The sequence below is a fragment of the Moschus berezovskii genome, chromosome 6 (genome assembly GCF_049115385.1).
Source record: "Moschus berezovskii isolate FMDL1 chromosome 6, NW_MosBer_1.0, whole genome shotgun sequence".
Lineage (NCBI taxonomy): Eukaryota > Metazoa > Chordata > Mammalia > Artiodactyla > Moschidae > Moschus > Moschus berezovskii.
The window spans coordinates 35,309,759-35,336,555 of NC_142465.1; the positions used below are offsets into that span (position 1 = coordinate 35,309,759).

Consider the following 26,797-nt stretch of genomic DNA (forward strand, 5'->3'; position numbering starts at 1 on the left):
TGTATAGACAATGAGAGTCAAATGTACAGTGATTCTTTGGCCTCTACATGTCGATTTTGTTGTACCCACTGTGTAGGGGTGGTGAAGTAGCTGCGGCCTAAGATCACACACAGAGCGCCCCAAATCCGCCTGAACATCAGTCACGATCGGAAATGGAAAGAGCAGTCCCCACCGAGCGGGTCCCACAACCCACGCTCCCTTCGCCTCACTCTCTCTGGAGCTGAGTTGCTGACAGACACCTCTTCTAGCCACCCCAGCCGCGCCTTTTCCCAGTGCCCCGCCCCCTGAGCTCGACCGCTAGCCAATGGTGGCACAGAGTCGTAAGCTCAGTATCCAATCAGTGGCTGGGAGCCCGGAAAGGAATGGTTAGAAGTGGCTGGCGCTGCCGGAAAGCGAGTGGCGTGGCGCAGCGGCAGAGGTAAGATCGTGTCTGTGCTTGCTCCTTCGCCTTTGGAGTTAGGCTGCTGCTTCGCCCCTTCTGTTTGTTCCGAGCTGCTGCTCTGTCTCAATCAGCGTCAGAGTCGCTTTACTCCTTTAGACTTCCAGGACCCAGATTCGCCGGTGCTCGGAGTCTTAGGACAAAATGGCGCTCGCACTGGCCTCCGAGGATGGGCAGGGCCCAGCCTGCAGCTTTGAGGCGGGCCGGGACAAAGGCTGCCTGCGGGGAGGCGGAGGCCAGGGGTGGGGCGGGAGGCTCTGCGGCGGTGCGGCGCGGCGTGGGGCACGAGCTGGCGCTTCCGTCTCCTGCTGCTTCTCCCTCGTGTGGCGACCGTGCGAGCCGTTGAGATGCTTTCAACGTGGCCGTGGTCGCAGTTGGGGGAGGGCTTGAACAGAGAAGTTGAGATGAGACAAACGCAGTAACATCTTGGTAGACCTGGGGGACGGGAGTTAAGGAGCGTGACTTCCGCCTGGCGTTTTAGAAACCGCGCGCAGTCTGCCGGGGTATTGTGGAGCTGGGCTTTTCGGGAAGGGTAAGGGCTTTTTGATCTTTGTGCGACCCTGCAGGTTTTGGTATGAACAGGATTCGGATTCACGTCTTGCCGACCAATCGGGGGAGGATCACCCCAGTGCCCAGATCTCAGGAGCCCCTGTCTTGTTCGTTTACTCATCGTCCATGTTCGCAACCTCGTCTGGAGGGGCAGGAATTTTGCATTAAGCATATCCTTGAAGACAAGAATGCGCCTTTCAAGCAGTGTAGTTATATATCGACGAAGAACGGAAAAAGATGTCCCAGTGCTGCCCCAAAGGCTGAGAAAAAAGATGGGTATGTGTGTATAGATATATATATATAGATAGATAGATATCTGTCATATGTACTTTTAGTTTTTAAGTGAGAGGAAGATGTGGCAGGATGTGGCCTTGGAAACAGCCGCCAAGTTTTTTAGGCCACGTGTTTGTAAAATTGAAGTTATGGGTGTATCCTTGGAAAATTTTTTAAAATGGTGAAAACGAGGAGGCATCTCCTAGTTGGGCCATTTTATTATCTCTTTGGCTATTTTACCTTACCTGTAAAATAGAGATTATTCTTAAGCCTAGGTTCCGTGGCTCTTTTGTCTGTCCTTGAATCTTAGGTAATGCAAAATTGTATACGTGTGTATTTTTCTAGGAAAAGTGTTCATCATTTAAGCAAGGTATCCATGCAGAAATAATTTGGTTAGATAATTCTGCATTGTGTCCCACATCTTACTACCTACAATGGATTGATTTTGAAGTGTTATAAAAGTAAAATTGCCTTCCAGAACCAATTTTGAGAGATGAAAGTGGATCAGTGTGATTTGTTGCAAAATGATACCAGCACTTTTATAGTTGGAATATTTCCTTAGATGGATAGATCACTAAGGGTATGTTAACCTGTGTTTCCCTTCAGTAATACCAAATGAGTTGACCTTGCCTGTTAAATTATTCTGCCTCAGTAGCATTTTTAATCTATAAATGAAGATAACAGTCATTTTAATTTCCGAAAAATGATCTAAATATCACTGTCTGTGGAAATCCTTGAACTCTTGTAAGAAGGAGCGTGAGTATAAAATGTTAATATTTTGTCTCCTTAGGGTATCCTTCTGTGCTGAACATGCTCGTAGGAATGCCCTGGCACTTCATGCGCAAATGAAAAAGACCAATCCAGGGCCTGTGGGTGAAACACTCTTGTGCCAGCTGAGCTCATATGCTAAGACCGAGCTGGGATCTCAGACTCCAGAAAGTAGCCGCAGTGAAGCCAGCCGAATTCTGGGTAAGGATCTTCTCTCTCATAATGAAAAAATAGGAAGAAAGTTAACAAAGAACTTTGGTTTACCTCAGTGCCTTGAACATATGTGGCACTTGAAAATACAATATTATTATTAATTCATTGCCAGTTTGGGAGAATTCAGGACTGCTGCTGTTCACCAGTCTTTTTGGTTTAAAATAGTGTGTACTTAGGTTTCTTTCCTGAGTTTATGACTCTGTCAGTGCTGTTTTTATACTTTGTTAGGTAAGATAATTTCAGGAAACAGAATAATTTTGAGTTGACCTTTCTGTCCTTTTGAGGCTATGGTTAACTCGTTTGTGTTATAAGTACTTATACTCAGGAAGTATATTTCTCAAGCCATTTTTATTTGCCAGTGCTTCTGTATTAAGCATTTTTAATTTTAAGATTTGGATTGGTGTGTTAAGTAATCTAGTTTTGTGTGGTGGAGTTACAGAGGTGGGAAGTCTTAATGGCTGCTCTCCCTTCCTTGCCTCAGATGAAGACAGCTGGAGTGATGGGGAGCAGGAACCCATTACTGTGGATCAGACATGGAGAGGTGACCCTGACAGTGAAGCTGATAGCATAGACAGTGATCAAGAAGATCCCCTAAAGTAAGTTGTAACTCCACATAGGGCTTTAAAATATTTTAGTAGGTAGTATGTGGAATGTAGTACTGCATGTTGTTAATAGATTAATAAGCTAGGAGGGTTGAAGATAGTTTAGCTGTTTGTGAGCAGTGATAAATAGCTTCTGCATATTAAAGTGTCATTGTTCATCACCATCCTGCCTCAGAGTAGGATTCGATTTTTTTTTAGAAGTCTTGTAATTTGGGAAAATTTTTGGACATCAGATTCTACACCTGAGAAAGTGCAGGGGGAAAATAGATTTCTTGGACATAGGAGTTGAGAGATGGGTGGAGATCAGAGAAGAGAAAAGTGATTAGAATTTGTTCTTAAACCTCAAGAATAAAAAACTGATTATATTTGAGTAACAACTTTTTTCCCCAAAAAGTTCTGATTAATTTATATTTTATTTACCTTTATATGTTTAAGAAAAATGAAAAGATGTTTAAGAGCTTCTTTTGGTTGCATGCCTAAGAGAGAGAAACTGATTTAGAAACCCAGGAGTAATCGTCCTAATTATATCTTACTGAGGTTCTGCTCTTTACTTAACCAAGGATCGCTTTGGAGTTACAGAACATTGCCACTCAAAAGTAATGTTTCTGTATCTCATAGTTTGGGTTTAGTTTTTGTTTTTTCCTAACTTCTAGCTCTTCATACTTCCCACTGACAGTTTAGATGGAAGAACTGTTAAATAGTGGGGGAAGGGTAATGCATTTCTAGACTTGACTGTGTTTAACAAATTCTTAGAATAGCATCTTCTTCATTCCTTGGATTCTGAAGTTTATAAGAAGTCATTTAAGGTTCTATTTTCCGAGTAGAATAATTTCATCTATTTTAAGTAATCTGAATATAGAGAGCTATTCAGGAACTACTTGTTTGGAAAGCCCATGTAAGTAATTTGAGAAGGAATGCTTGTTTCTAGCAGGATATTTCCACAGTAGAAACTTAATACTAAGCCACAGATAGATATAGATGTAATTTATATAATTACATTACATTGTGCTTCTGGAAATGCCATACTTGATTGAGGTGTATGTGCTGTAGGATCACAAAGTGATTGTCTTTTGGTGTGGTAAACACTTAGTTTCTAAGGTCCAGAAACTTTATTTTGTCTCTGCTAATCTAGAGTGGGTCAATATTCACTGATCCACATTTACGCTAACCTGACTTATATACAGGAGATTTGGTAGTTTAGTCGCTAAGTCGTGTCCAACTCTTGCGACCCCATGGACTGAAGCCTGCCAAGTTCCTCTGTCCGTGGAATTCTCCAGGCATGAATACTGGAGTGGGTTGCCATTTCCTTCTCCAAGGGATCTTCCCAACCCAGGAATTCTTCCCAGGATTCTTAATACAGGATTTGAACCTGGATCTCCTGCATTGCAGGCAGATTCTTTACCGACTGAGCTAGGAGGGAACCCCTTAACAGGAGATTGTTACATGAAACTAAATACCAGTTAATTTTATGAGAAGTATAAGTGTTAAAAGGGCTAGGTGTCAGTTTCCCCTGAAAGGAACATTCAAAAGGAAAAAACAATTTAACAAGATATAATAAGTGATTCCCTTTTTTGAAATTGATCTAATAATGAACCTCGACTTATATTTGTGCATATCAGAGCAAGAAGAGTTACATGATTTTTTAAATTATAACTCGCTGTGAATATTTGTGGTTCCATCTTTAAATAAACGACTCATTTGTCACATGAACTAGGCATTTACCTCAGTTAGGATGCTCATCTGCCTCCCTAAGTGATTTGTTGTAAATTCTAATTGTAGTCCCCAGTTAAATTCTCTTCTGACAGGGTACAATGAAATTAATTTCATTTTAACAAATGATAGGTTAAGGCCTCAGTATTTTAGGAATACAGGCATTAATGCAGACATGCCCCATATTCCTGAATATGAATAACTTCATCACTTTGTTTAAACATTAGATATTTTTGAAATTTTCACATTTTCTGAGTCTTAGGTTTTGCCGTTTTTATAATTTCAGAGTATTTTGTAGTTGTACTTTTCTTATACCCAGGTATTATCTCCTGTTTAAGAAAAGTTTTTGGCAGAGATTATTTGCTCTCAGTCCTAACGTTAATAATTTTATTCTTTGTATTTCAGTGATTTAAGAGTTAAATTTTAAAGAGCACGTACTTTTTGGATTTAAAATTAGTATATAGTTTATGTATATTTTGCCTTTTAAGTAATAGAAATAATTTTTACTAGGTCACAATATGAGTATCAAGGTATATATCTAGCTTTTTTTTTTTTTTTAGAATAAGTTTTTTTTGTTTTTTTTTTTAGTTTTGTTAATTCATAGTTGGTAGCAAAGCTTAATAAAGTTGATGTGGATCTGGATCTTTGGCAATTAAGGGTTTCTCCAGGGTACTATATTTTGAGAATATTGTCAAGAGAATGAGCTGAGGACATTGACTAGCCATTGGGATCAGTGTTTTGAGGGCTGTATAAACTCCAAAATATAAGTGTAGCTTATTTTTATTTATTTTTGGCTATGCTTTGTGGCTTATGGGATCTTAGTTGCCTGAACAGGGATTGAATCCAGGCCTCTCAGCAGTGAGAGGGTAGAATCCTAACCACTGGACAACCAATTAAAAATGTACTTTTAAATTAGAAGTTGTAATTATTTGTGATCTTTTGTACTTTAATTAAAATATATTGAGATACATGCTACTAAATTAACACTTTAATTTACTGTGATTTTTTTCTGTATTAAATTATTAAAGGGAACAAGACTGTAGATTAATAAAAGTTTTGAGTGTTCTGTATCTTTACTCCTGTTTAAACATAATGCAAATAACTGGGGAGCATAATGAAGTATTTTTCCTTCTCCACATTTTGAGATCATACATTAGTATCCATTCTTGGGTATTTTGTTTTTTAATAACAATAGTAAAATGCTGTGAAAACATTCTTACTTAGTAAGGTGATTGTCTCAGCACTGACTGCTTGTTGAATAGCAAACCTAAGTCTAACCTTCATTCTTTGCTCCTTTTAAGCTTGGGTCTTATTGTGCTTTCTTATCCTTTTTGAATCGTCTTATTCTAGACATGCTGGTGTCTACACAGCAGAAGAAGTGGCCCTGATTATGCGTGAGAAGCTTATTCGTTTGCAGTCTTTGTACATCGATCAGTTTAAACGACTTCAACATCTGCTCAAAGAGAAGAAGCGACGTTACTTACACAATCGCAAAGTGGAACATGAAGCTCTAGGCAAGTTTTATGCCAGTTCCAACAACCTGTCATGGTGAATTTGGTAGTTAGACATTTCTTTTTTGTTACCTGGACTGAAGAAGGATTTGCTTTTGAAACTGTTTGAAGATGCATCCTTGGTTGCTTGGCAAATAACATCTTGACTGTTTTGACTTGCCAGGTAGTAGTCTTCTGACTGGCCCAGAGGGACTTCTGGCCAAAGAACGAGAAAACTTAAAGCGTCTAAAATGTCTTCGGCGGTATCGTCAGCGCTATGGAGTGGAAGCCTTACTACACAGGCAGCTGAAGGAGCGCAGAATGCTGGCCACAGATGGTGCCGCCCAACAGGTAATTTGTGTATATACCTCTAAGGTGTATACATTTGCTTTTAGAGTTATGGTGAACACTGTTATACAGTTTTGGTTCTAAAATCTAACTTATTAGGCTTACAGGGCTTCTCTGATGGCTCAGATAGTAAAGAATCTGCCTGCAACACGGAAGACCTGGGTTTGATCCCTGGTTTGGGAAGATTTCCTGGAGAAGGAAATAGCTACTCACTCCAGTATTATTGCCTGTAGAATCCATGGACAGAGGAGCCTGGTGGGCTACAGTCTATGGGGTCGCAAAGGGTTGGACCTGACTGAGCGATTAACTCTCACTTTCAAAATTTTTGTTCTGAAATCTAACTTACTGGACATGGGATATATTGAGCACTTACCTGGGAGTCCAGAGACATGGGTTTTAGTTCCTCTGATCAGTTCTGTGCCTGCTCTGATAAGTGAACCTCTCTGGACTCTTTATTTTCATCTGCATATTGAAGGATTGCCATAGATTTCTAAGTTACTTGGTTCAGAAATCATTTCAGAAATAGGCACAGAACACTTAACAGTTTGGGACTCTTGTTTTAGAAAGCAGAGAAATAAGTAGAATAAGAACAGTGAACGTCAGTAAGTTTGACGAACCAAGTTACGTGATCATTTTTAAATTTGTTTAAAATGATTTTTAAACAAAACGTCAGTAAGAGTAATTCCACTTTTCTCATATGTTTTGAAGCTCAACATAAGACTACAATATAAGGTAAGTAAAAGGTAGTTTGAAAAACACTAGGCCTGTGTATCACACTTTGTAATATGGCGGGGTTGTATTTCAAATTATGTTTGGCTTGTTATTTGGACATAAGGTTTAATTTTTTTTTTCCTTTTGCGTAGCATGGGTGAATAAATTGTTAAATGATAGATAATTTATTTTGACTAATGTGTTTTCTCATTTTAGGCCCATACCACTCGTTCCAGTCAGAGGTGCTTGGCCTTTGTGGATGATGTTCGTTGTTCCAATCAGTCTCTTCCAATGACCAGACACTGCCTTACCCGTATCTTTTTTGCTCTGTTTAGTTTGCTAGCTAATCTGAAGGCTAGTGGGGATCTGTGATAGTTTAGTTAATTGAAGGTCTTTGTTTTCTTTTGGCCCTGAATCAAGGCCAGCAGTTTGCTGAAGCTGTTGGTTTCAAACAGGAGCCTAAAGAAGTCTCTTTCTATGGTCTGTTGGCCATTTCAGATCTTGGAAATGTAATGGTCAATTCATTAGAAAGAAACATCTCAGTCATTGGTGATAGGGGCTAATACTTATTTGTAGTTGATTAATACTAGGATTCAAGAATTTAGAGATCCCTGGTTTAACTTTTTCATTAAAATTATAATAATGTTAAGTCCAGTTACTATAAAAGAAAATTGCCAAAAACAGTGGGATTATTCTGAACTGTGAGCTGTCTTTGAATATTATCATTTTGTGTGGTCAGGGCCATGGCTTGTATATTTTCGTCTTCATTCAAATAGGAAACTTATATTTATAATTGGGTTGTAAAATTTTTTGAGTTGTGTATTAGATTGTGAAAGTGCATCTACATTACAAACATTGATTGAGAAAAGTCACTTTCATAGTTAATGCACTTTTAAAATATAATCTTCATTATATGAAAGGCATAAATCTTTCTGGATTTCATTTGCCTGGTAAAATATACAAATGTTTGGAAAAGTAAAATGTATTTTCTTTAGTAAGGGAAGGAAAACTTTCTTTTTTGAAAGGAAAACTGATTTTTTTTTCTGTTCTGTTTATTAAATACTTTATAAGTTTATTAATTATTGTGACATGTTTGATAAAGGATTATGTCCTTGATATCAGCATATAAAATTTTTATACAGAGTAATTAAAAACGAAAGATAAATACCGAAAACATAATTGGGCAAAGGCTATCTACAGACAGATTAAAAGAAGTGGCTGATAGTTGAAAAGTATTCATCTTCACTATAAATAAGTGAACTAAGGAAACAAGTTTTTTTAATCTATGCATTTTGTTTTTGTTTTTGGCTGCACTGCCACAGCCCGTGAGATCTTAGTTCCCTGACCACGGATTAAACCCAGGTCCTGGCAGTGAAAGTGCTGAGTCCTAACCACTGGACCACCAGGGAATCCCCTAATTTAGAAATTTGATACTTATCTATGTATGAAATATAATTAGTAAGTTTCAAAAATTTGTGAGGGAATAGTGAAATGGGCCCTTCTAAACACTGCTAGTGAGACTGTAAAGTGGTACAGGCTTTTTAGAAAGCAGTTTGACAATATTCACATTCTTTTTTTTTTTTCTTTTTTAATGTTCTTGTTCTTTGATGTCATCTCTGGGAATTTAAGAAGATAATCAAATACAGATCAATATTTTTACATAAAATTCTTCCAACTAGAGACAGCCTTAAAATTTTCAGGGATGGAAAATAGGAAAATTTTGATAAAATGTAATATGTAATGTGTTCAGGAATTAAACATATTTAAAGTTTATGAATGATAAGAAAATGATAGTGACAAAAATAGAATATGGAATTCAGTAGAGTATGGTTTTAACCACATGGAACTAATACTGGGAGGAAATATAACAGAAATGTGACTGTTTTTGGATGGTGGAGTTACGAATGCCCTTTTTCCCTCTGCCTTGTAGGTTTTCTTCAGTGGCCTTGAATTACTTTATAAGGCAAAAAAACCCAACTTATGGATATTAAAGAGTATTCTAGACTTTTTCTTACTTCACTATACTCAGTTTATTAGAATTTTAATGTTTTAAAAAAGCAAAGTTGAACGTAAAATGTATTTGAAAAGAGAAGGGAAGTATTATTTTTCTCTTTTATGCTCTTTTCCTTTCCACTCCATGGTTGTCTAAGTCACTTACCCTTCCTTAAGTCCTTACCCCAGAGAAAGATGCGACTGCCATTGGTGACCTAACTCTTTACTCTGGTCTAATGGAGAGAGCCCTGGACTGAAAGTGAAGGACCCAGTCTCTAGTTGTAGGTCAACCATTCCCTTCTTTGTTGTCCCCATCTGAAAGGAAAGGGGTGGAGGAGGGGGTAAAAGGTTTTTCAGGGATATTGTGATAGTAAGAGGCTTGTGAAAGTCCTTTGAATTACATGAAAAAGGTTCTAATTAAAACATTTAATGGATTAACATTTAAGATTTTGATAATTTAAACAAGATTGGGCTTCTTAAGCACACAGAGATTGCAATTTGTTGTTCACTTGAGCATTGATTTTCATTTCAATAGTTATTTGTTTACAGTGAGCTCTATATACTGTACCTTGAGAGCAGTAGTTCTCTGCTGGGGCCATTGTCCCCCATTTGGCAGTGTGTGGAGACATTGTTGTCCTAGCTCTGGTGGGGGTGCTGCTGCCATCTAGTGGGCAGAGGCGGGGAATGCTGCTAATAAGCATTCTGCAGCACACACAGAGCCATGATGCTGGTAGTGGCAGTGCTGTGTAACTCTGTTTTAGTTTGGCAAGTTCTTAGAATGGATTAAAAAAAGTAACTTTCTTTGAGAGGTTTTATTTGGCTTAAAAATTCTAATGTACTTTAGATTTTTTACCTTTTAAAAATTACCTTAAAATTTGGAAGATTAAAAATTACCCATACTGGCATAATCAGTTTATAGAAAATTGGGTACAATTAATTTATAGAAAATTGTGCTTTCTGGTTTAAAAAATAAGCCCAAATTTGAAATGACAGTTGTCCATTAATTTAGGGAAAACAACTGTGTAGTTAGGATATTAGGAAATACTAAAACTTGAGAAAAATGTATTTTGTAGACTGACTTCTGAAATTTTGTTATCTAATCATGATTTCAATGTTCGTTCATCCTACAGCGCTTCTTTGCCAACTTGGAAATATAGTCCCTTTCTGCTTCTACCCATAATAGAAGTTGTTAGGGCTCCTGGAGTGTTTTTGCAGTACTTCTTTTCATGGGCCCTCATTAAAGCAAAGTATTTTCTGTTGGAGTATGATACCTAGTTACATTACTAGAGCTTCTGTTTTCCCCAGTACCCTGCTTATTTTAAACAAATGTGTGTAATAAACATTTTGGAAACAAAAGTTCAAAATGCTTTTTTTTAAAAATAAAAACTTTCTGCCCATCTGCTTAACAGCAGAAACAACATGGTATCTTTTGACTCTTGGAAGGAGTTGGTAGGGGCCTCTGCAAGCTATTTGCTTTTGCCCTGACATGTTTCTTCTGGATAGATATAGATTTCTAGGATCATTACTGTTGACACTTCACTTCAGTTCAGTTCAGTCTCTCAGTCGTGTCCGACTCTTTGCGACCCCATGAATCACAGCATGCCAGGCCTCCCTGTCCATCACCAACTCCCGGAGTTCACATGTTTTTAAATGTTAATATTTGACCCTCATGGAGAGAATGAGATTAGTGTCTACTCTAAAGTATAGATCCTGAAATGGAGTTTGGGGACTAGTTTTACACTATTGGTAGAGCTAGAATTACTTTAGTAAATGAAAATTTGAGAAATAACTAATTGTTACCTGCATTTGATTCTGTATCAAATGTAACTAATAATCTTGTGTAGTCCTGACCTTGAATTTTACATGGCAGACAACATTTTGTGCCTCGGATTTTTTTTTTTTTTAGATCCATTTTATTTCCCTTGACCGTTTTTCTACAGATATTTGTCAGGACACGAATCAGGTTCTCTTCAAATGCTGCCAGGGGTCTGAAGAGGTACCCTGCAACAAACCAGTTCCTGTAAGCCTTTCTGAGGATCCTTGCTGCCCACTGCATTTCCAGTTGCCTCCTCAGATGTATAAGCCCGAGCAGGTACTGTCTGTGCCAGACGATCTGGAAGCCGGCCCCATGGATCTGTACTTGAGTGCTGCCGAGCTTCAGCCCACTGAGAGTTTACCTCTGGAGTTCAGTGATGTAAGTTAGAGAAGCTCTGCTCTGGTTGGCCCTTGAGGCAAGGCCTTATTTATTAATGGTGAGATAGGTTAGTCATTTGTGGTTAAAAAAGAAAAGAATGGATAAAATTTTTTGAAATGATATGTATGGTTGTATTTGTATGTTAACACATTTGTTTAGAGACAGTTTAAATTTACAGAAGTTTTTCTGAGGGCATAAGGGAAATTATAAACTAAGGGAAGTTGGAGGAAAGTCTCTTTGTGATTGGATTTATGTAGCTGGGAAATTTGGTGCCAATTCACAAGGTAATTCACTAGAATCTTAACAATACAAATGATTTCCAATATCTACTCAGCAGTACAAAGTGCTTTGGTTGTGTAGTCAGGGTGAGCATTTTTAGATTAATGTGTCTCCCCGAAAAAACAGCCCTAAACTTAGCTCTGCCTAGTGTTTTTCAATTTTGATAGTTATTAAAGATTCTTTTGTGAGCGGACTCGGATAGCAGTGAACTCTCTAAATATTTACTGTGACAACCTTCTAAGTATATACACTTCATTGCCTTTTTCAGCCTGCTCCTCAACTGGTCCCAGCTCTTAAACACATCTCTGATTGTATTTGCTTCCCTAATTAGCACTACCCTACTATGTCTTTCACTTTAGGGATCAGTTGATGTTCCCTGTCTTTTTTTAGCACTTGGCTTAATCTTTAGCTTTCTGAATAAAGGTTTTCATTATTATGAAGATAAATCTTCTGAATTTAATAAATAAGATGTCTTGTATATAACCATGGCATATTTAAAGTGATAAATCTAAATAGAAAATTTTGTAAAGGTTGCAGTATTGTTTGTGTAGGGGTAGAAGCAGAATTTGGATGGCCAAAGATACATCAGGAAAGGCTAATATCTTAAAAAGTGGTACTGATTCAGTAAACTGATTCCGTGAATCAGTAAGCTGATTCCAAGGAATTCCCTGGATGTGCAGTGGTTTGGACTGGGTGCTTTCACTGCTGTGGCCTGGGTTCATTCCCTGGTTGGGGAGCTATGTTCACACAAGCCAAGTGGTGTGGCCCAAAAAGAAGAGTGAATTGAATAAATTTCCTTCCCCTCTTTTTTGATTGTATACTGTCTATAGGCTTAGTATATTAATGTTTGTCACTTCATGATAATAAAATTATACTTTTGGTTATAATCTTGATTATGATTGCTTTTAAAAACATTTCTTTCCGGACTTCCCTGGTGGTTCAGTGGTTTACACTCCCCACTTCCACTGCAGGGGGCATTGGTTCGATCCCTTAATGGAGAAACTATGATCTGGCAAGGTGCATGGCACAGCTAAAAAAATTTAAAAAATTTTTTCTTTGAAACAGATTCATAGGATGTGACAATCTTAGAGATTATATACTCCAGTGCTTTCCAAAGTTTTCCAGTGAGATTGTGTTGAAGAGAGTAAATGAATAGATAGCCCTAGATTGATGGGCAAATTTTTGTCCACTTCTCTTCATTTTTACATGTGAAGAAAACCCAAAAAGGTACTATCTTTCCTTTTTTTTTTAACTGAGTAACATGAACAGATTCATCTGTTTTAAAAACAACCTGATCAAGTACTACGTTGCCAGATTGCCTTCACATAGTAATGTATATATGTAGAAACTAGCACATGTTTTGTTTAGATGTACTGGATTGTTGTTAATTTTTATTTCATGTGATTGTTAATTTCTAGAGCCATTTCTGTTTTGACCCTTTTGTTTCCCCTTTCACTTGTTTTTGTCATTAAAGAGTGTTCTCTCTCAGACTTTTAGATCAGAGAAAACATGACTTTTTTGTTGAAGATTATATTCTTGTTTTCAGAGAATAATAACACAAAATGTTAGCAATTACGAGATGTGAAAGAATGCACGAGAAATAACTATTTTTGAGAATTGAATGGGCTTTTAAGAGGGACTTTTGTTGTTAGAGGCTTAAAAGTGATAATTAGCTATTTTTACTTGATCATCTATTATGTCCATATTAATGTACTTTAGATGAACCACACTGGTCATTTAAAAAGTAGTTTTCTTTGGAGGTAAAAATTCTCCAGAAAATGTGGAAACATATTCAAATTAAAAAAATTTTTTTTTGTCCTCCCATAAATTCTGAATATACTAGTCTTGCTGGGAAAAAATAGTTTCTTAATTATGTGAATTCCACCCAGCAATCTACCTATGTTCTTTCTTAGATATCATTTCTATAACTTAATAATAATTTCTGGTAACTTGTGGGAGGACCAGGTATCAGACATTAAAACTTGCCTGTTTTCTGTCCTTTGATGTAAGGATATTTAACAAATAATAATTTAATACCTTAATCCTATTACTTTGAGCTTGCTCTCTTTTTATGTTTGTTTTTTGAGTTCCGGAACAAAATGTGGATTCTCTCCTATGTTCTGGTATGTCTCTACATATTCCTCTTATGTTAGGCATTTCTGCTCATCCTTTCTTCCTCTCTTATTTTAGGTTCCTGTTCCCCATTTTAATTCTCATAACAGACAACACTCAATATGTGAAGAAAGCCTTTTTAGTATCTGTTTTTCTTTGAAAACTTTCTATGCCATTGTCATCTTGAGACTTTGAAACATTTTGAAACATTACTTGGGTTCTTTTAAATTTCACATTAGTCTTGCCTGGAGAAACCCAGGGATAGGGGAGCCTGGTGGGCTTCCGTCTATGGGGTCACACAGAGTCGGACATGACTGAGGTGACTTAGCAGCAGTTGACTCTTGAACAACTTGGGCTTGAGCTTGTGTGGGTTCACTTACTACGCAGGTTTTTTTTTCCAGTGAATACTTTTTAGTCTTCATGATCTTCAGTTGATTGAATCTGAGGGTACAGAACCATGGACACAAAGGGCTGCCTTGAAGTTATGCACTGATTTCTGACTGGACATTGCCCCTAACCACTGCATTGTGCAAGGATCAAGTGCATGATAATTGTGCATACTTAAAGAATTGGATAAAACAGTTCACAGTCTGTTTTTTTTTTCCCCCTTCTGTTTGCAGCATGCAGGATCTTAGTTTCTTGAAACCAGTGTAGGGATCAAACCTGTACCCTCTATAGTGGAAGCACGAAGTCTTAACCACTGGGCTGCCAGGGAGTCCCAGCAGTTAATAGTCTTAACGGTGTGAGAACACTGGTTTCTGTGTATAGAAGTTTCTAACACATCTGAAATAGATGTTAGGTAGCCAGCTATATCCTTTTCCTTATATTTCTGCTTAAATTGAGCAGCTTTAAGTCTAGCACATCCTTTATCAGTTCAGTTCAGTCACTCAGTTGTGTCCGACTCTGCGACCATGGACTGCAGCACGCCATCACCAACTCTCAGAGCTTACTCAAACCCATGTCCATTGAGTCAGTGATGCCACCCAGCCACTTCATCCTCTGTCATCCCCTTCTCTTCTTGACTTCAGTCTTTCCCAGCATGAGGGTCTTTTCAGATGAGTCAGTTCTTCACATCAGGTAGCCAAAGTATTGGAGTTTCAGCTTTACCAACAGTCCTTCCAACGAATATTCAGGACTGATCTCCTTTAGGATGGACTGGTTGGATCTCCTTGCAGTCCAAGGGACTCTCAAGAGTCTTCTCCAACACCACAGTTCAAAAGCATCAATTCTTCAGCACTCAGCTTTCTTTATAGTCCAACTCTCACATCCATACGTGACCACTGGAAAAACCATAGCTTTGACTAGATGGACCTTTGCTGACAAAGTAATGTCTCTGCTTTTTAATATGCTGTCTAGGTTGTTCATAACTTTTCTTCCAAGGGGCAAGTGTCTTTTAATTTTATGGCTGCAGTCACCATCTGCAGTGATTTTGGAGCCACCAAAAAGTCTTTATTTCCACTGGAGAAGGAAATAGCAACCCACTCCAGTATTCTTGCCTGGAGAATCCTGTGGACAAAGGAGCCTGGCGGGTCACAGTTCATGGGGTCTCAAAGAGTCGGACACAACTGAGCGACAAAACACACCCCCACACACAGTTTCCGTTTTTTTCCCATCTATTTGCCATGAAGTGATGGGACCAGATGCCATGATCTTAAGTTTTTTGCATGTTGAGCTTTAAGCCAGCTTTTTCACTCTTGTTTCACTTTCATCAAGAGGCTCTTTAGTTGTTCTTTGCTTTCTGCTATGAGGGTGGTGTCATCTGCATATCTGAGGTTATTGATATTTCTCTGGGTGATCTTGATTCCAGCTTGTGCTTCATCCAGTTCAGCATTTCTCATGATGTACTTTGCATATAAGTTAAAAAAGCAGGGTGACAGTATACAGCCTTGACATACTTCTTTCCCAATTTGGAACCAGTGTGTTGTTCCATGTCCAGTTCTAACTGTTGCTTCCTGACCTGCATACAGATTTCTCAGGAGGCAGGTAAAGTGGTCTAGTATTCCCATCTCTTGAAGAATTTTCCAGTTTGTTGTGATCCACACAGTCAAAGGCTTGAAAGTTATATTCCTTCCTTTACCTTAATTATCTTGAGGATCGGATCGTTCATTTTGGTGATCAAAACCAAGGGAAAGGATTTTGAATTCTTAAGACTTATTTTTAAAGCATAGAACTTTGCTTTTCTCAAGAAGCTGAATTACTGTAGACATAGATCCTTTATAAAGTGCCTTGAACACAGGACAATATAAACACTTGGATCGTTTTCATTCTTGGGAAGCAGAGTTTAGCAGTAATGCTTAGAAAGCAGAGGCATGAAAGTGAGTTTGACACATTGAGCTTTTATAGCACTTTAGGCCCTGAATCAAGACCAGTAGTTTGCTGTAGCTGTTGGTTTCAGACAGGAGCCGAGAGCATTGTCTTCCTATGGTCTGTTGGCTTCAGCCCTCCAGTGGGAATAGCCAGTTCACTTGGAAGAAACATAGTCTGTAGAATATAATGTTGTGTGTGTATTTTAAAGGGCAGTTTGATTATGTTAGGTTTAAAAATCAGGTACTCATTTTCTGTGGGGGTAATGACTTAACCAAAATATTTCCTGGTCATTCAGAAGGACTTTGAGTTTTTTTGTCTTTGTTCTTTCTTCCCTATACCTCTTCCTGTTTTACTCACTGGCTGGCTTTGAGGCTGTTAGACTATTTATCAAGTGGTCTTATATTGTCCAATCTATTAAGGCAGGATTTCATTTTAATTTATAATTATTCTGCTGTCCATTTTAGATACATCACTCATGAAATTAGAGGTTGACTACAGCTAGTCTTAGAAGTATATGCCTGTTTTGGGGAGGACAGGGTGCTGCACACGTCTAGTTCCCCAACCAGAGGTTGAACCTACACCCTTGGCAGTGAAAGAAAGCATGGAGTCCTAACCACTGGACTGCCAGGGAATTCCCAGTATATGCTTTTTTTAAGTATTTTTTATTGTGGTAAGATATTTATAATGTAAGGTTTGCCATTTTAGAACATACTGTTCAGTGGTGTTCAGTACATTTAAACTGTATTGCAACCATCACCACAATCAGTTTCCATTGAACTTTGCACAGAACTTTTCTCAGTGCAGAGACTGTGTCCATTAAGCTGTCGCTCCCACATCGCCTCCGTCTCTAGCCCTTGGTAGCTGCTATTCTACTTTCTGTCCCTGTATTTTCCTGTTTAAAAAATACTCTTAAAAGCTTCTGTAGTGGTCTTCACTTTATATTTGACAGCAAGAGTCAGTACTTTTCGATCTTGTCCCACTTGTTGCGTGCACATGTGTTATTGTTTAAAAGTAGACAAGGGGTGAGGGAAGGATGGGAGAACTGCTGTGAGAGTTGCTAAAAGTAGGCAAACTTTAGCTTGTTGGTTCCCTCGGTGTTGCTGATAGGTTTTTTTCTTTTTCTTTTCTTAGGATTTGGATGTTGTGGGTGATGGTATGCAGTGCCCTCCTTCACCCTTGCTTTTTGATCCTTCACTAACCCTTGAAGATCATCCAGTCAAAGAAATTGCTGAAGGCCCAGTGGATATTTTGGCAAGTGAAGAATAACTTTGGCCAGGCAGAGAGCTCTGTGCTGGCTCTGGCTGGCATGTACTCCTGGGGGTTGATGTTGTCATCACTAGCTGTAAAGGTGCCCCTGGTTGCAGTTTTCCAGATGGGCCTTAGAACACTTACTAGCCCCTGGTCCCCATATCTGGGACAGCAGGACATAAATTTATTTGGTTAACTAGCAAAGGTTGAGGCAAGGAATGTAGGTAAATTGTTGATTTAAGGGAGAGTTCAGTATTGGATTTGTTTTTATCATAAAGTTAAGCCCACGCAGTGTGATTTGGTTTTTTTGAGCTTTGGATGGGACACTCATGGCCCTGACTGAAGACCTGCAGTTACACTATAGCTGTTGGTTTCAAACAGAGGCCCAGAGTACTGTCTTCCTGTGTGATCTGTCAGTTGTTCTGGAACATCAGCAGGGAATGGCTATTTCATTTGGAAGAAACAACCCATAGCTTTCCTTTGCATTGGGAGAGCCTCGGGAATGCTACCAGTAATGATTTGTGACTCTGGGGGTCAGGAATAGTCAAGTATGGGGAAGAGCTACTTCATAGTTATTTTATATCTGCTGTCTTGTTCTGGTTGCTTACTATACATGGGCTTTATATAAGTCAGATTTATGGTGCAGGCCACAGTGAATGAGTTTGTAACCAAACTGACTTTGTTTTAACAGGGCCAGATGCAGATGGCTGGAGATGGGTGCAGATCACAGGGGCCTCGAAATTCTGAGAAAGCCCCTGCACCATTGCCTCAGAGCGGAGTAGCTACTGCAAATGGGAAGCCGGAACCCAGTTCTGTTAGTTGATAGCTTGTTCTGGGAACCAGTTGACTCTGGAGGATTTGTATTTCCCATTTGTTAAACAAGTATTTCTGACCCGTCTCTGACTATAAAGGACAGCCCAGACTACCTTGTTTTTCTTTTGGGTTATTGACTGCTCTAGTCAAACAAATGTTGGGGGCAGGGACCAATAGTGTCTGCAAGCTGTGGATGTCTTCCCACTCCATGCAAAGGGGAGAGGTAGGTGATTCTCATCAGAGCTGCTGGGACTGAGAGTCCTGGAGACTGTGCCTAAGGGAAGAGAAGTTTTTGTAATGGTTTCCCGAGTCTTGGGATGTTGAGGGACCCGGTGGTTGGTTATCTCTGTCTGGCAGCCTATATTTTAGCCTTTCCTCACCTCTCATCCTTATTGGGTACTCTGAAGCTCCTCTCCTCAGTGAACTCTGACCCATAGCCTCTGAAAAAACAGCCCATAGGACTGGGCCTTCCTAAACCATCCATCTTGCTTCTAACTTATGTAAATTTCTGTAGTGGCTATCTAATGTAAGATACAATAAAAAATTATTGTACATAGTTTCTATTAAAGTGTTATGAAAATGTAAAACAATAAGTTGAATGCATGTTTTGTGTTTGAGAGGGTGGCGTCTGTATGTTGGGGGGTGGGTTGGGAGCTGCCTGATGGGAAAGGGAAAACAAGACAGATACACTTAAAAGATTTAAAAACCTGTGATAAGTCAATGGAAAGGGCTCCCTTATTAAAACCTACTTGCCCAGTTGTGGTATTTCTGCATATTCCTCCCAAGTGTCTTCTTTCTTTTTCATCCTCTGTGCTCCCTCCTCCCACTCACATTTTTTTCTCACAATTGATGGCTGATTGTTGTCTCAAAATTCTCTAAGGCTAGCAGTGTGTGTGTGTGGTCTCCAAAGTTCTCTAAGACTGGGAGGTGGAGGGGAGAGAGTGTGTGTGTGTGATCTCCAGAGTTCTCCAAGGCTAGGAGGGTGTGATCTCATCATAACGTAATATGACAAGGAGGCCAAAAAGTTACCCTTTTTAAAAACGGAATAGAGAAAAGTTATATAGTTACATTATCACCTTGGCTTTAGTTTATTTCCTCGGAATGGGCAGGAAGTGACTCAGACCTGTCAGATGAATCCTGAGGTCACCTTTAATAGGACTTGCTGTATACTCCAATTTGTTCCCATTGCTTTCTTGTCTAGTACTTTTTACACTATTTATGAACATCCCTTACGCAGATTGAAAAACTGCAACAGGATTAGGGATTAAAACATCTTCCCATTTTTTTTTTTTGCTCCACCACACAGCATGTAAGGTCTTAGTTTCTCAACGAGACCCCTGCTCCCCTGGGGTGGTAGTGCAGAGTGCTAACCACTGAACTGCCAGGAAAGTCCCATCTTTCCATTGTTTTAAGAAGTTATTGGCAAACTGCTAGCATCCATGTCACTCAGTCTGGTGGTTTTATAAATTAACAGATTCAGGTACCTTTGGGTGGGTCGCGGGGATTGTGGAGTAGAGGCCATGGAACCTGTATCCTAGCACCCAGAGATTCTGATGGTCACTTGTCTGCAAATGCAAAGTGAAGAGTTTGGAAAAGGCCACACATAGCTGCTACTCTCCTCCAAGATTTTATCCTCTGTAATTAAGATTTGGTAGGAAGAGACTTACTTGGGCTGCATTATAGCTCAGGAAATGCTGTTGGATGGGAGTCCCTAAGCAAGTTACCTGTTAGACGACATGGCCTTCCTGTAGTGGCTGCAGCCTGAGGGAGCTGTGGCCTCAATGCAGATCTAAAGATGGAGCTGGAGCCCTACTTTGTTCAGCTGATCAGTCAGTTATCCTGCTGAAATGCAGCTCCTCTCCTGGACAGAGTTTGAAGTTCCCTGGTGGTACTTCGGAGAAGGAAATGGCAACCCACTCCAGTATTCTTGCTTGGAGAATCCCAGGGACAGGGGAGCCTGGTGGGCTGCCGTCTGTGGGGTCGCACAGAGTTGGACACGACTGAAGCGACTTAGCAGTAGCAGTAGCAGGTGGTACTTAAGAGGAGGAGATGGTTGGGGGTGTGATTGACTCAATGAAGAGGAGTTTGAGCAAACTCCAGGAAATAGTGAAGGACAGGGAAGCCTAGCGTGCTGCTGTCGATGGGGTTGCAAAGAGTTGGACATGACTGAGTGAACAGCAAGAGTGCCTTTAGGATCAGGACCTGTAATCTTGCAGAGCCTAAAGTCAGGTGGAAATACCCCAGCAGGTCATGGGTGTAATAAGTAGGGCTACTCTGCTTCTGTCTCTTGGTCCGAAGCCCATTTTTTTTAATTCCCAGGGGAACATAACAGTTTATAGAGATCTCTTATTTAATGCATGTTCTGTGTCCTGAAGAAGAGGGCTTCCCCAGAGGCTCAGCACCTGCAGTGCAGGAGACCCGGGTTAGATTCCTGGATTGCGAAGATCCCCTGGAGATGGAAACCACTCCAGTAATCTTGCCTGAGAAGTCCCATGGACAGAGGAGCCTGGTGGGCTACAGTCCATGGGATAGCAAAAAGAATTGGACACAGTGACTAAAATAACAGCGAACAACTGTGTCCTGAAGGATAGCACCCATCCTTGAAAAGTATTTCCTCCATGCTGGTGTTTACCTTCAGTAGGCTGTTCCAGGGCTGTCTAAGGTCAGCTGCTTCTGGATGGTGCAGTGTGTGATATGATCAGTTGATTCTCCTTTGCTGTGCAGTGGATTCCTTAGGTGCTGTGTCATGTGGAATTTCATGCCTGCAGTGCTGCCTGAAGTCCTGTGAACAGGAAAGGCAAAACCCGTACCTGAAATAGGCATCCCTGTGAGGATGGGTCACTTGCTCTTGAAGGACTGAAAGGGCCTGGTGTATTCTGCTTACTACCAAGAAGGTGGTGTGGTTGAGGGATAGTGCATAACAGGGCTCAGTGTTGTCTCTGTTGGTGGCTGGTTAGGCGTTTGGAGGGGACAGTAGCCAGGTGACAACTAGGAGTCCATTTCAGCAAAACCTCCCTCCTCGTCTACTTTGTTTATGTAATCTGTCCTAGTTCTGGGTGATGATGAGGGATAGTTGACATCAACTGGTCAAGTCACTGTGTCCCCTGGGTTTTTCAGTGCCGTTTTTACGTGGGGAGTGCTTTCTGGTGGTGTTAACAAGTGACAGAGAAACATTTCCGTATTTCGTTCACGTTCTCAGTCTTGTCACATATCTTTACCTCACCCTCTGTGTGTCTTCTGGTCCCTTTACTTCCAATTTCCTGACCAGTCAGCCAGATCCTTGGTCGCTGCTTAAGAATCTGTATATATTCTCACCTCGGGCCACGTCTCCTTCCACAAAAAGTAGATGGCCAAGTGCACTGCTCACATCTTCATCTACTGAGATGTTTTTCTCTTTTCGCTGAGGGCTGAATTAAAGCATATAGGAAGATGTCCCTAGGTTATATGCGAATACTGTGCAGATTTTAGTATGCCCAAGTGTCCTTGAATCAACTCTCCATGGATATGAAGGGATAACTGTTAAATGCTCCAATAAAACATGGGGATAAATCTTCATAATTTTGGATTTAGCCAGTTTTGTAGTTCTGACAGCAAAGCACAAGCAATGAAAAAATAAATTGGATTTACTTTAAAATTAAAAATCTGTTTGCATCAAAAGATACAATTCAGAAAGTGAAAATATAGCCCATAGAATTAAAGAAAATATTTGTACATTAAATATTTGATGAATCGTTATGCAGAGTATGCCAACATAAAGACAAAACCCCCAATTTTAAAATGGATAAATGACCTCAATGACCATTCTCTACACAAGAGATACAAATGGTCAGCAAGCAGAAAAAAAGATGTCAAATATCATTCAGTTCAGTTCAGTTCAGTCGCTCAGTCGTGTCCGACTCTGCGACCCCATGAATCACAGCACACCAGGCCTCCCTGTCCATCACCAACTCCCGGAGTTCATTTAAACTCATGTCCATTGAGTTGGTGATGCCATCCAGCCATCTCATCCTCTGTCGTCCCCTTCTCCTCCTGCCCCCAATCCCTCCCAGCATCAGAGTCTTTTCCAGTGAGTCAACTCTTTGCATGAGGTGGCCAAAGTATTATTAGTCATGATGAAAGTGCAAATTGAAATCACAATTCAACAACCCCTTCACATATTCTAAAATGGTTATAATCAAGAAAACTAAAAAAATGTTAGCAACAATGTAGAAAAATTGGAAACTTTAAAAATTGTGGAAATGGGAAAAGGCACAACCTATGTTTAGAACATAAATGTACAGTTAGCATATGGTTCAACAACTCTGCTCTCAGATACATACCACAAAGAATTGAAAACAGCTGTACACGTGTATATTGATAGCAGCACTGTTCATAAGAGCCCAGAGGTAGAAACAATGCAGATGTCCATCAGTGGGTAAATAGATAAGCAAAATGGAGTAGGTCCAGAGGTTAAGTGAATCCTGATGGTCCAGTGGTTAAGACTCCACACTTCCAGTGCAGGGGTGCAGGTTTAATCCTTGGTGGGAAATGAAGATACCATGTGCTGCGCAGTGTGGCCAAAAAATAACAAAAATGGGGTAGATTCCATACACAGCATTATCTGTCAGGAGGAATAAAGTAAAATGGTTCAGCCTCTGTGGAAAACAGTATGGTAGTTCTTTGAAAACTTAAACACTGAATGTATGATCAATTTCACATGAGGCTATATACCAAAAAGACTGAAAGTAGGGACTGGAACAGATATGGGTACAGTCATATTCATAGCAGCATTAACCACAAGAGCAAGTGGTAGACTCAACCCACGTGTCCACTGATGAACGAACGGGTAAACCAAATGTGGTACATACACAAAGTAATGTAATCCAGCCTTCAAAACTAAGGAGGTGCCAGCATGTGCTACAGTGTATATGAGCCTTGAAGTCATGATGATGAGTGAAATAACTGTCACAAAAAGACAATGTGATTTCACATGTATGTGGTATCCAGAAAAGTCAAATTCAAATTCAGAACATAGAATGCGGTTTTTTGCCAGGAGCTGAGGAAAAGTAGAGCGTAATGGCTACAGAGTTTCACTGGTGAAAACTGAAAAGTTCTGAGCATGGATGGTGAGGATGTTTGTATAACAATGTGAATGTTGTTAATGCCATTGAATTTAAAGCATAGTTAAAATGGTTTGAATGGTAAATGTTATGTATATTTAAGCACAATGGAAAAAATGAAGTACTGATACCACGTGGATGAACATCCCAAGTGACAGAAGCCACACAGAAAAGAGTAGCTTGATCATACTCATCTGGTGGACTTTAAATCCATCAAGATTGTGAAACTGAGGTAAAGTGTTAGTAATGGTTCCAGAAAAAGAAAAGTGGATCAGTTTTAGTCTGGTGACAAAGTGAGGAATCAGAGGCCACGGCAGATCCCCTCGATGGAAGAGCGAGCAGACAGTCCTCTGTGAAAGAACAGTGTGCAGGACCCATCAAAGGCCCACAGTGCATTTTTGTGTAGCAGTGCTGATCCTTACCGGAGAAGGCAATGGCAAGCCACTCCAGTACTCTTGCCTAGAAAATCCCATGGACGGAGGAGCCTGGTGGGCTGCAGTCCGTGGGGTCGCTAAGAGTCGGACACGACTGAGCGACTTCACTTTCACTTTTCACGTTCACACATTGGAGAAGGAAATGGCAACCCACTGCAGTGTTCTTGCCTGGAGAATCCCAGGGATGGGGGAGCCTGGTAGGCTTCCGTCTATGGGGTCACACAGAGTCGGACACGACTGAAGTGACTTAGCAGCAGCAGCAGCAGCAGCTGATCCTTACAGTTGGCCCCACTAAAATTCTTGCTCAATTTTTCAAAGATTCATCATAGTACTGGTTGAAATAGTAGGAAATTGGCAACAACACTGATGTTCACGGAGATGGGGGTGGGATCCATCAGTTTTAGTCCACGTGGATGGACGAATTCTGTGCAGCTGAGAAAGTGGGTGTAGGGTCTCTATCTGATGACAAGGAGACCTCAGGGTTCTCTTTGTGGATGTACAGGGACCAGCTGTCTGTATCCAGGATCCTGTCTATAAGACCACATTTATGTGACATCAACATAGATGTAAACGAATCTGCTCGTGTGTGAGAGAGAGACAGAGGAGAGAAGCAGAGCCTGAGAGAGATGCACAAAAACATTCATAACAGTCACTTCTGGGGAACTTACAAATCTCTTCTCCTTTAGGTGAAATTTCATTTTTCAATAATGTGTGTATAATATTTTAATAATTAAAAAATAAAATCATGTGTTAAATGTGGTCCATTCATCACTCATCTGTGGTGGCACTAATGGTAAAAAATCTGCCTGCTAATGCAGGAGATACAAGACACTGATTCGATTCTTGTATTGGGAAGATACCCTGGGGAAGGAAATGACAACCCATGCCAGCATTCTTGCCTGGAAAATTCCGTGGACAGAGGAGCCTGGCGGGCTACAGTCCATGGGGTCACAAAAAGTCAAGACACGAAAGCATAGCAGCAGCACAGCATAAAGAACTACAACTTAACAGCAAAAAAAAAAAAATCTGTTTCAAAATTGGGCAGAGGAACTGAATCGATGTTTTTTCCAAAGAAAACAGACAGAGGGGCAACAGACACGTGAATAGATGCTCAACATCACTCATCACCAAGGAAATGCAAGTCCAAACCACAATGAGTTATCGCCTCACACCTGTCAGGATGACTATCATCAAAAATACAAGGGAATAAGTTTTGGTGAGGATGTGGGGAAAAGGGAAACTCGTTGGTGGTGGGAATGCAAATTTGTGCAGTAGCTGTGGAAAGTAGTATGAAACTTCTTCAAAAAATTAAAAGTAGAATGACAATGTGATCCAGCATTTCCACTCTTGAGAATATATCCAAAGGAAGTGAAATCACTCTGTCAAAAGATGATGCTGGTAAAGTGCTGCACTCAGTATATCAGCAAATTCGGAAAATTCAGTGGTGGCCAGTCTTCATTCCAATACCAAAGAAAGGTAATCCCAAAGACTGTTCAAACTATTATACAATTGCCCTAATTTCACATGTTAGCAAGGTAATGCTCAAAATCCTTCAAGGTAGGCTTCAACAGTATATGAACTGAGAACTTTCAGATGTACATACTGGATTTAGAAAAGGCAGAGCAGCAAGAGATCAAACTACCAACATCTGTTGGATCATAGAAAAAGCAAGGGGATTACAAAACAAAACATCTGCTTTATTGACTACGCTAAAACCTTCGAGTGTGTGGATCACAACAAACTGTGGAAAACTCTTACAGAGATGGGAATACCAGACCACCTGACCTGCCTCCTGATAAATCTGTATGCAGGTCAAGAAGCAACAGTTAGAACTGGACATGGAACAAACTGGTTCAAAGTTGGGAAAGGAATGTCAAGGTTACATGTTGTCACCTTGTTTATTTAACTTATATGCAAAGTACATCATATGAAATGCTGGGCTAGATGAATCACAAGCTGGACTCAAGATTGCCAGGAGAAATATCAACAACCTCAGATATGCAGATGATACCACTCTAATGGCACAAAGTGAAGAGGAACTAAAGAGCCTCTTGAGGGTGAAAGAGGAGAGCAAAAAAATTGGCTTAAAAACTCAACTTTCAAAAAACTAAGATCATGGCATCTGATCCCATCAGTTCGTGACAAATAGAAGGGGAAAAAGCGGAAACAGTGACAGATTTTGTTTTCTTGGGCTCCAAAATTACTGTGGACTGTGACTGCAGCCACGAAATTAAAAGATGTTTGCTACTTGGAAGGACAGCATATTAAAAAGCAGAGACTTCACTTTGTTGAAGTGAAGGACAGGGAAGCCTGGCGTGCTACAGTTCCCGGGGTCGAAAAAAGTTGAACACGACTTAGCGACAACAAAAAAAAGTCAAAGAAATACCTGCACCATATTCATTGCAGTATTATTTACGATAACCAAGATATGTAAACAGCCTAAGTGTCCATTGACAGATGAATGAATAAAGAAAATGCAGTATATAGATACAATGGAATCTCTTTGAGTCATAAAGAAGAAAAGCAAATCTTGTTATTTGCAAAAACATAGATGGACCTCAAGGGCATGATGATAAATGAAATAAGTCAGACAGAGAAAGACAAATATTTATGATCTTAATTATGTGTGGAATCTGCAAAATAAACTGAACTCATAGAAACAACAAATTGATGGTTGTCAGAGGCAGGGTGCTGAGCTGAATGGGTGAAATGCGTGAAGATGGTCAAAAGGTGCAAACTTCCAGCTATATGATAAATCCTGGGGATGTAGTGTACATCAGGGTGACTGTAGCTAACAACCCAGTGTTGTGTGTTTGAAAGTTGCTGGGTTTGATCCCTGGGTCGGGAAGATCCACTGGAGAAGGGAATGGCTACCCACTCCAGTATTCTTGCTGGGAGAATTCCATGGACGGAGGAGATTGGCAGGCGATTGCAAAGAGCTGGATATGACTGAGCGACTTTCACTTTTAATTCTCTTCCCCACCCTCAGAGGGGGCTTCCCAGATGGGGCCAGTGGTAAAGAACCTGCCGGCCAATGCAGGAGACCTAAGAGACAGTCCATGGGGTCGCAAAGAGATATGACTGAAGTGACTTTAGCACACACACCCTGAGAGAAGTCTCACTGTTCCCATTTTACACATGAGAAAACAGGCTCATTTTGCTTTTAATAGCCATCCAAGTGCTGGAGCAGCTTTGAACCCCAGTGTTCTTATTCCA

General features: G+C 40.0%; 1 protein-coding gene and 3 non-coding genes across 5 annotated transcripts; all 4 read left to right on the forward strand.

The window, feature by feature from the left end:
- The first annotated feature begins 290 nt into the window (after positions 1-290).
- KANSL2 (KAT8 regulatory NSL complex subunit 2) lies at positions 291-18,653 on the forward strand. Of its 2 annotated transcripts, none has more exons than XM_055394657.2 (10): positions 291-418; positions 1,006-1,264; positions 2,052-2,230; positions 2,724-2,838; positions 5,905-6,072; positions 6,233-6,395; positions 7,320-7,416; positions 11,036-11,187; positions 17,119-17,238; positions 17,927-18,653. In XM_055394657.2, exons 2-10 carry the CDS (start codon positions 1,014-1,016, stop codon positions 18,056-18,058), a joined length of 1,377 nt encoding a protein of 458 aa, XP_055250632.1. In that variant the 5' UTR covers positions 291-418; positions 1,006-1,013; the 3' UTR covers positions 18,059-18,653. The 2 variants fall into 2 exon arrangements, with proteins under 2 accessions (XP_055250632.1, XP_055250630.1); XM_055394655.2 differs by having other exon boundaries at positions 11,036-11,289; positions 17,927-18,652.
- Positions 7,508-7,643, forward strand: LOC129537317 (small nucleolar RNA SNORA2/SNORA34 family). The gene has a single exon (XR_008681984.1). It is a non-coding gene; the product is annotated as a small nucleolar RNA SNORA2/SNORA34 family (small nucleolar RNA).
- LOC129537318 (small nucleolar RNA SNORA2/SNORA34 family) lies at positions 16,029-16,160 on the forward strand. The gene has a single exon (XR_008681985.1). It is a non-coding gene; the product is annotated as a small nucleolar RNA SNORA2/SNORA34 family (small nucleolar RNA).
- On the forward strand, positions 17,565-17,703 carry LOC129537319 (small nucleolar RNA SNORA2/SNORA34 family). Its single transcript, XR_008681986.1, has one exon. It is a non-coding gene; the product is annotated as a small nucleolar RNA SNORA2/SNORA34 family (small nucleolar RNA).
- Positions 18,654-26,797: the final 8,144 nt, after the last annotated feature.

What these genes read in the sequence shown, in the direction of transcription:
- KANSL2 (XM_055394655.2), top strand. Translation starts at nt 1,014, where the DNA reads ATGAACAGGATTCGGATTCACGTCTTGCCGACCAATCGGGGGAGGATC. An exon ending in CAGATGGTGCCGCCCAACAG is followed by an intron (nt 6,396 to 7,319) that starts GTAATTTGTGTA and finishes TTCTCATTTTAG; the next exon opens with GCCCATACCACTCGTTCCAG. An exon ending in TACCTCTGGAGTTCAGTGAT is followed by an intron (nt 11,290 to 17,118) that starts GTAAGTTAGAGA and finishes TTCTTTTCTTAG; the next exon opens with GATTTGGATGTTGTGGGTGA.